Below are 10,104 nucleotides of genomic sequence, written 5' to 3' on the forward strand. Positions count from 1 at the left end.
TGAGAATATAGCACGAAACTTTGTCAAATGCTACAGTAACACATTATTTAATGGACTCTTCCGATCCATGAGAGCTATGGCAGCGCGGGTCATCGGCCGCTCCCTTCATAGTGATCTCTGGTTCGTTGGGATTGGCCCGCCGGAGTTGCTCGGCCAACCACAGCACGGGCTCGTCTGGACGCTCATTGGCTAGCTGAGCCAGCGCCGGCAGGAGAGTCGGCGTGATGTGCTTCTGGATGTAATCTTTGATCTGCCATTGGCTGAGGATCGGGCCGACTATCACTGTAGGTATAACGTAAATAATCTTGGTAAGTATAACTCTTCAATATCCAGATATTTCAAAACTGAAACTTGTGTTTGTTTGGATCTTTTTACTGATCATCCCCTGAAGTTTGGAAATTATTACCTTATTTGAATAGAATAGAATAGAAATCATTTATTTGACACACAGCAAAAAAAAACAAAAAACAAAAATACAGTTACTTTCAAAAACATTTGCCATACTACACTGTTATTAGTAATCTTACGGAATTCTGACAGTTATCAATTTTAGACAAATCAGAGATCACAAACCTTTTTGGGCTGGGCACTTTTTCAATACGAGTCTGGACATCTGAGACTATAATATATTTTTTTTAGTCCCTGTATCCATTTTATTAAGTGCGGCGCTCCAAATTAAAAGGGGATTTACCTACGGTGAGAAATAATTACCGTACCTACCTAAATATATTACAAACAGTGAAAAATACAATTAAAGATAATCTCAATTATCTTATATAATTATCGCTGTCGTAGAAAATATATCTAAAAACAACTAGTAATTATTTTTGAAACGGTAGCCGCGCCGATGTCAGGGCGATGTTGCGTTCGTATTTGAATAGAGGTAAAAAAAAGAGATGTCGCTCTATAAAATTGTATTGTGTGCACTGACTGGCTTGCGTGTCGTCACAGCAAACTGTGAGTCTAAAATGTGCGGTGGTGGTACCAAATTAGCGATACAGGTGAAATTGTGTCAGCGACTCATCGCTGGGAGTAAGACAGCAGAACACGTTTACCCCATCGGTCATCGGTTCTTCGACAGATGTGACCAGCCCATTGCCACTTAAGCTTACTAACTCGGTGAGCTATGTCGGTGACTTTAGTTCTCTGTCAGATTACTTCGTTCCGGATGCGATCTTTCAAGCATAGCTCCAAGCATAGCTCTTTCCATAGCTCGCTGAGTGACCTTCAGTTTGTGAACCAGTCCCACAGTAAGTGTCCACGTTTTAGCCCCATAGGTCATAACCGGTAGGACACACTGATCAAAGACTTTCGTCTTGAGACTTTGTGGTATGGGCGACGAGAAGACTTGACGAAGTTTGCCAAATGCTGCCCAGCCCAATTGTATTCTTCTATTGACCTCTGATTGGAAGTTGTTTCTACCCAGCTGCAGAGTCTGTCCAATCCAGTGGCGTGCTTTGGGAGGGAATACGTCCAGCAGTGAACTGCTATAGGTATGACGATGGATGGATGATGATGGATTTGTTTATTAAAATCTCTACCTAATCATCACTATTATCATCATCATCATCAGTATCTTCATCATCAGCATCGCAGACTTTAATTATTAGAGATTCTGTAACTCTGTCGATAAAATCGTCGAGAGTGCACATCTTATCTTCCTCTTTTATTGTGTGGCTGATGCATGCTTGCCATTTCTCAGGAGTAACATTTTTTATACCTTCTAGTAGTAGTTTTTTAACTTCCGCCATTTTGTAGGTTGTGTTGTGTCTTGCGACATGCCCCTTCACTTGAGCCCACACCAATTTTTGAAATTGATTAAAAAGGTTTATTATCCCTGAATTTAGTAGGAAGTGATGCCATGCTAAAGAATAAAATAAAGCAATTAAAATGAATTCGATACATGGGTCGTGAGTCGTGATCCTACTTCATATTATAAATGCGAAAGTTTGTAAGTGTATATGTGTATGTATGTATGTATGTATGTGTGTATGTTTGTTATTTCTTCACGTCAAAACGGCTGAACCGATTTTAATGAAATTTGGAATGAAGTTAGCTGACACCCTGGATTAACACATATGTTACTTTTTATCGCGGAATTCCCACGGGAAAACTTATTAAGGCGAAGCGAAGCTCGCGGGAACAGCTATTATATTGAAATATTTGTTATTTTTGTATTAGTTTACTTGAGCAAGTAAATATTTAGATTTATCTTTTTGTATAAAAATATTAAGAAAAAATTATTGCCCAGAAATGGATCGCAATTTTTCATTTTTTCGGTAAAGAACTTTTTTAGTAGCATCACTTATAAAATGTCAGAATTCTTTCCAATTAAAAATCAGAGAGTAGAAGTATGTTTGGCTTTGGATTTACTATTTCTAAAGGCTATTACGTAAGTACTAGATTATATTCTGTGTTATTGCTACATTGTGTGTAAGTATGTAGCTATAAGTGCTCTTTCCAAAAATAATCGGTACAAGACATAGTAATCTGGTCTTACTATTAGGGAAGAAGAAGTGTATCTCCCTGACAGCCTCCGGGTGTGAGGCGCTGCCGTGGATGCCGTTGAAGTAGTCCCCGTACGGCGAGCGGCGGCCGTAGCTCGCGCGCAGGCTGTCCGGCCAGTACGCTAGCGCTTCTTCTACCCTGGAGGTTAATATTAGATAGGACAAATTCAATTGTATAAGGATCTAGGAACACATCTCCATCCCTGAGAGCGTAGAAACGTTTATTAAATGAAACTTTACGTTGGTAGGTACCTTGCACCTACTAGATTCGGATTCGATACGATTAATTTGTAAATACTATGCTCAAATACGTCCGGCTGAACTGACGACCTTAGACATACGTGAGTAGCTGGTAGTGGTTTATTTATTTATTTAAATAAGGAACACCAGCAGTTAACACAACAGACATAAAAGTAAATTTTACATGGTTTGATGAGGAAGGCTGAGGACAGAGTTTTATGGCGCTCCTTGGCAGAGGCCTAAGTACAATTTTCCAGCAGTGGATGATTACGGGCTGATGATGATGCAAAAACGCTACGCCCTCTTCTAGAATCACTCTTAAGGCCCCCATTCACGGGCGTACCAATCCGGCGGATTCGTCGCTGGCGACAAGTCCGCGGACAAATCAGCGTGGGTAGGTGGGTGCGGCTCACGGTACGGCGCAGCGCTCGCCGTCTGGGTGCGCCGCGAGAGAAATAGGTTATGTGCCTTGTCCAAGGCTCAATAAAGTTGACAATCGACTGGAGTGCAACTTGGGGTTCGTGCCGTTCGTGTAGTGTGTGGGCGATGACGGATTTGTCCGGCTCGCGGTGCGTCACGTGAATGGGCCGCTTTAGGTTCTTGACGTTCTCTATAAAATCCCGTCATCGATGCACGGATAAAGGTAATGGTGTCCAGATTAGCGGGAATAGGTAAAGCATCTCAAAGCTACGTTTTCGTATTGGTGGTTTCCACTCCTGTATGAATACCTAAATGGTTTATTAGCTTCTAAAACATATTACCTATTTGAATTCGTAGCTGGGCTCTGATACAACGTCATATTATGCTGCCGCCATCATGGCACCGCAGTGAGGCTGTCTAGGCGCGGTCGGTCTTACCTAGCGGGTCCCATGAGTTCCCTCAGCTTCTCCACGGCGTCCGGGGCAGCGAGCACTAGCGCCACTATGGGACCACTGGACATGTGCGCCACCAGGTGAGGGAAGTGTTGCTTGCCGTAGTGACGAGAGTACAAGTCCGCTGCGTGCTCGGGGGTCAACTTTACTGTTAGCTATCGGTTATTCCACAAATCCTTGCCTTTAATACCTAGCTAGTTAAATGGTCTAGTTATCCACGTAGTGACTATCACAGGCTGCAGCAGCCTCTAAAACATAATTATTAGAATTGGTGCTGTCTAGTGCGCGGGCTTCCATACGATTTCACTATGTTTTTCTGGCAGCGCAGCCAGGCTGTCTAGTGCCTTACCTAGCGGGTCCCATGAGTTCCTTCAGCTTCTCCACGGCGTCCGGGGCAGCGAGCACTAGCGCCACTATGGGTCCACTGGACATGTGCGCAACTAGGTGAGGGAAGTGCTGCTTGCCGTAGTGACAAGAGTAGAAGTCCGCCGCGTGCTCGGGAGTCAACTTTACTGTGCGCTTCTGTGAGTCATAAAGAGAGTAGAATTAGCGGATGGTATTGGTTTGATAGCTATAAATTGAACCCGATAGGAGTTTACAGTTACCTATACATAACGTTTCCCTTCTTACCATTAAAATTACGGTAAGTATTAGATAAGTATATGGGGCACCAACAAAAGGTAAACAGACAGACATGGATAAACGAACACTGCAATCGATAGCTAGTTACAACTGCTGCCGCAGCACGGGTCGGTTATCGACATCGATTAAGTCGTTTAATGCGCGTTTCACCAATGACAGCGCCGTATTTATGGCGAATCGCGATATAGTGACATTAATCTACATCGATAACGAACCCGTGCAGCGACAGCCGATTATGCATAGGTTTTCTGTAAGGACAAATCCCACAGTCGCTTTGCATGTAGCAGCGCTTGACCCTCGAAAAGTCAATAGGTAGGAATTTATAATGATACTTTTTATGGTTTCAATAGATAACATGTAGCAGTAGGGTGGCCGTGATAGCGGAGAGTGACCGACGGCGACGGGACATCACGGGGGGGAGTGCGCGTGGCACGGGCGCTAGGGGTGGCGCTCGATAAATACAATGTATAGTTTATTATCGTAAATATTTAATAAATACTCGTTTTTAGTTACATATTTCAACACAAATAATTTATTTTTAAAGTTAAACTAAGACTTGTATCTTATAAAATAGGCCAAGCCACATAATTTTGACCTTGATAGAAGTGTTGACTTTTTATTCATTTTTAGGTACCTATAGTCAGCTGCATTAGCTATACACTTTTGTACCTTGTCAGTCTAACAAACCGCCTATCCATTCATTGAAACATTCACGGTTCGTCAGTTTGACAAGGTACAGAAGTGTATAGCGTACGTACTTTTATTTAACTCTTATTATATTATGTTATGCATTCATATTGTACCTAGGTATTCTATTATTTATGGTTTATTAATAAACTTAGTATTATGCGTCTTATTATTTACTTATAAATATTTTTTTTTACTTAATGTACCTAACTACTTACTTCTATCTACTTATACACCAACCTAGCTTACTCAAATTACACACAGTCCACACATACAGACATACACACAACACAACACAACACAACCCATCCTACTCTCTAATTTTTAATTGAAAAGAATTCTGACATTTTATAAGTGATCCTACTAAAAAAGTTCTTTACCGAAAAAAAGGAAAAATTGCGATCCATTTCTGGGCAATAATTTTTTCTTAATATTTTTATACAAAAAGATAAATAAATATATAAATATAATATATATATATAAAACTAAATACATATATAAAAAAAATATATATATAAAACTAAATATTTACTTGCTCAAGTAAACTAATACAAAAATAATAAATATTTCAATATAATAGCTGTTCCCGCGAGCTTCGCTTCGCCTTAATAAGTTTTCCCGTGGGAATTCCGCGATAAAAAGTAACATATGAGTTAATCCAGGGTGTCAGCTAACTCCATTCCAAATTTCATTAAAATCGGTTCAGCCGTTTTGACGTGAAGAAATAACAAACATACACACGTACATACATACATACCTACACACATACACTTACAAACTTTCGCATTTATAATATGAAGTAGGATCACGACTCACGACCAATGTATCGAAATAATTTTAATTGCTTTATTTTATTCTTTAGCATGGCATCACTTCCTACAAAATTCAGGGATAATAAACCTTTTTAATCAATTTCAAAAAAAGATTGTCTATTCGGTAAGTACATATATGTTCGGTATGTATGTAAGATTATTGGAACTGCACCATATTGACATATGACAATATATGTATTAGGGCTAATAAACAAATATTCAAAATTTTATAAATGTTTATGTACCTATGTATGTTTATATGCTTGTTGGTATGTATGTTTGTCCACGCATACCTCCGAAACGATTGATCCGATTGTCACTATTCTTTTTGAGGGTTCCGTACCTCAAAAGGAAAAAAAAGAACCCTTATAGGATAGGATCACACTTTGTTGTCACCACCTTTTTTCTCGGAAACGGGTAAAGATATCAAGCTGATATTTCGTATAGATGTACATTAATATGATGAAATTAAAAGGAAAACTACCTCAGGTAATTAAGTAGACTTGTACGGAACACTCAGTGCGCGAGTCCAACTGGCTCAGTCGGGTAAGCGCCCGCTTCAGAAGCAAGAGATGCGGGTTCGAATCTCGGCGCTGACATGTAGGTAACAATGAGTTCTTTGAATTTAAGTACAATGTATACCATCGCTCTTACGGAGAAGGAAAACATCTAGATGTGTGAACCCACCAACACCGCAGTGGACCAGCGTGGTGGGAAATGGTCCAAGCTTAGGAAGGCAGTATGGAGATGCTGGAGGCGCTTCCCCATGGCAAAGGGAGGATCCTCCGACCGTAGGAACCAAGTGTAGGTTTCATCAAAATCGGTTAGTGAGTTTTCAAGAAAGATTTTCATTCGACTTCTTTCTCATATGTTCTCAGTCTCAGTGTAATTTGCTTCTATTTCTTGTCTACATCTTGTTATATTTGTTAAGTTTCTGTTAGGTTTTTCCTTGTTGACTTTTCGCGTTGTGATCGTTTGTTGATTTTTATAAACGTTATGGAGCCACAACCTGGCCCTTCCCGGGAAACAGCCCCAACTGACAGAGCACAAGAGTCAGACTTTCTCTCTCCCAGAAAAAAGCGTCCTCGTGGTTCTTTTTCGCCAAACGAAAAGACCATCATTCTAAATATTTACAAATATAATATAGAAAATTGGCCGGAAACAACTGATTGGAGTGCAAAGGAATGTGCTAAAAAGACTTCCGAGATGATTGGCGTGAGTCTGTCAAGTGTCTATAAAATTATCAAAGAATATAAAGACACAAAAGAGTTTCAGAAACCGAAAAAGAGCGGTCCGCAACTATCTTTCATACATTTTGATGACTTTACTTTTACGACAATTCAACGAAAGGTTCACGCGTTTTTCTACAGGAACGAAATTCCGACTATTGCAAATTTTTCACCTCTATTCAAATACGAACGCAACATCGGCCTGACATCGGCGTACTACGGCTACCGTTTCAAAAAGAATTACTAGTTGTTTTTAGATATATTTTCTACGACAGCGATAATTATATAAGATAATTGAGATTATCTTTAATTGTATTTTTCACTGTTTGTGATATATTTAGGTACGGTAATTATTTCTCACCGTAGGTAAATCCCCTTTTAATTTGGAGCGCCGCACTTAATAAAATGGATACAGGGACTAAAAAAAAATTATTATAGTCTCAGATGTCCAGACTCGTATTGAAAAAGTGCCCAGCCCAAAAAGGTTTGTGATCTCTGATTTGTCTAAAATTGATAACTGTCAGAATTCCGTAAGAATACTAATTACATGTTAATTAATATACCTCGCGTTCGTGACTGAGGTCACAACACTAAGGGCCAGCTGAAAACCAGCGCTGTGGCCTCTCTGGCCACAGCACACGCTGAGCTGGTGCCTTTTTGACGCTCTGGACATCAACCTTGTTTCTTTGTATTATTTTCTTTTTTTTCATATAATTTTTTTTGTAGTATTCTTTTTCTTTTTGTTTCTGTTTTTTATTGTTCAGTGTGTCAAATAAATGTTTCTTTCTTTCTTTCTTCTTTCTATAGCTACTTATGCAGCTGACCGTAAGTACAAACGACTAAGTCGGTCATATGTCGACGACTTATGACCGATGATATTGATGATGGTTTTTCGTTACAATTAAATTTTGGTAGAATTAATTTGACACAGTTATTACTAATACAATCTGTACTAAACTAATAAAGAAGTAAATTTAATAATAGGCATCTGGAGGCTAACTTATTTTTTTTTTAACATTTAGGTCCGTCAATGGCAAGAGTGGCAACCCTAATCATGAAGCACGCACATAAATCCGCAACCCTCTCCCTACAGTCTCAGATGATGCGAGACCGCCCGCGACAACACGAGTTTTGCATATCACTCACTCGCATGCACTGGACACTCACTGAGGGGATGATAATGAGGAAAATAATAATAATTAAGATAATAAGAAGACGTATTAGAAAAAAAATTGTACCATCTAACGCAGTCAGATATGCCTTAATAGAAGCAAATTATGTCGTTAGGTACTGCTACTTGGGTTTTAACACGTTAATTTTCTCACCCTATTGATAACAAATAATGTTATTTTGAGTGATTTACATTTGCAAGTCTATACAGTAGGTATTTCAGGCCCGTACCTTATGTACCTAGCTGAAATTTTAATGCACCTATCTACTTACAACTACTTATATTCATAATATTCTTTTAAAAACTGTCACTCTTTACGCCTACTAAAGGAATTTGATCCGCACTCTCCCTCCATGCAATTACAGAAAATCTCCCCCTCCCCTCCGGAACATGAGTGAATCAATGGAATTTTGCATATCAAACGCACCCCCTCGCGTCCCCCGCACCCCCGCGCAATAATTGGACTCTGGAAGTGCATGTGACAAGGTATTAAAGAACTTACACTGAGTGCACAAAAGAACTTTAAGCTAATGTCGGCATTAAATGTATTGCTATCTTGCTTTGACAATACTCGTATATGGACTGAAAGAGACATAGATTAATTCCGACATTAGCTTAATTTTCCTTTCTGCAACTCGAATATCTCATATACCTAACTCATATTAAACGAAGGTACGGAAGACCTGTTTAGGGTGTCCGATTCTGACAAATATTTTCCGACGCGGAAAAACATGGGGGGTAGGATATTGAACGGTAACATATGCGCGCATGTATCTGCAGCATATGCATGAAAACGAGAGTGCCGCGTGCCACTAATGCTTCAAATATTATGTCGGTATTTTGCAATATTTCTGTTATTAATAATTTTTTTGCGATAGTATTGAAGTAAATTCTGTTTTGCTTGCGTATGAAACTGAAAGTTAAGTATTTCAAGCATTGCCACACCATCAGAAAAGGAGCCGAGAGCAAAGCGAGCATTTCCTTCGAATGGAAAGATGGCGGCACACAGTGGACGGCGAACTGCGAGCGCAAAGCCTGAGCTGGACGGAGGCTAGAGTAGTTAAAGGCCCTCTGTACCACTGGGGTACCATAGGACAGCAACAAAATCTATGCATTGATAAAGGAGGTTTTGTTGGAAATACGGAGTAAGAAAACCTTTGATCTATTTAGTATCAACAAATAATAATATCTAAATATGAGGACAAGGCCACGACCTCCCCCTCTGCGAGAGGCTTCAGTGTAGGTGTATCTACCTACAAATACAAAGGTAGGACGACCTTCGTAAATCGTAAAGTTTACAAACAAACAGTAAGAGTATGTAGGAGGGCTTTAATAACCAGTTAGGTACCTACTATGCAATACAAATACTCCCACGTTACCTGTTACAATCTGTTTACTTGCTAAACACATCGTACCTACATTTGCTAAATATAACATCTTCACTTGTATTTTTAACTTGTCAGCTACCCTACTTACCATATTTTCTCTATGTACTTACAGCTAAAATGGTAAATGCGTTTTTCTTCAAGGTGTTCTCGATGGCCTCCGCATCCTCGTAGGCCTCTGGCTTGATGATGGCCAGCGTGCGCTCCGAGTCACCGGCCAGGAACGAACTGTCGGTGGTGGTTGTAGTCATCACGGATTGGTCTAGAGACTGTTGTGTAAAGGATAATTTGTGGAACTAGGCCTCCTACGACAATAGTGAAGTAATATTTAACAATAACTAAACATGTCCACAATGTCCACAATTTGACAATGTTTACAAAACTGACAATGACAATATGGAAAGTTTCTTGAAGGAAGGATATTTTGGATTGGGTTCCTTTTCAGAAAAACTCTGAGTCCTTATTCTAAGATGTAACTACACAATCATCAAAAAGTGTTTTGTATTGTTACGAGAAAAAAGTTACGACAACGTTACGCAAGCTAAAGTTTCAATGAAAA

General features: G+C 39.6%; 1 protein-coding gene across 1 annotated transcript; it reads right to left on the bottom strand.

Annotated features, from left to right (window-relative positions):
* Positions 1-6: 6 nt before the first annotated feature.
* Positions 7-9,882, bottom strand: LOC105397197 (nucleoside diphosphate kinase homolog 5). The gene is made up of 4 exons (XM_038118969.2): positions 9,659-9,882; positions 3,969-4,141; positions 2,501-2,646; positions 7-282 (listed from the first exon to the last, which is right to left on the bottom strand). The coding sequence occupies exons 1-4, from the start codon at positions 9,794-9,796 to the stop codon at positions 44-46; spliced, it is 696 nt and encodes a 231-aa protein (XP_037974897.2). The 5' UTR covers positions 9,797-9,882; the 3' UTR covers positions 7-43.
* Positions 9,883-10,104: the final 222 nt, after the last annotated feature.

The sequence above is a fragment of the Plutella xylostella genome, chromosome 12, assembly GCF_932276165.1.
Source record: "Plutella xylostella chromosome 12, ilPluXylo3.1, whole genome shotgun sequence".
NCBI lineage: Eukaryota > Metazoa > Arthropoda > Insecta > Lepidoptera > Plutellidae > Plutella > Plutella xylostella.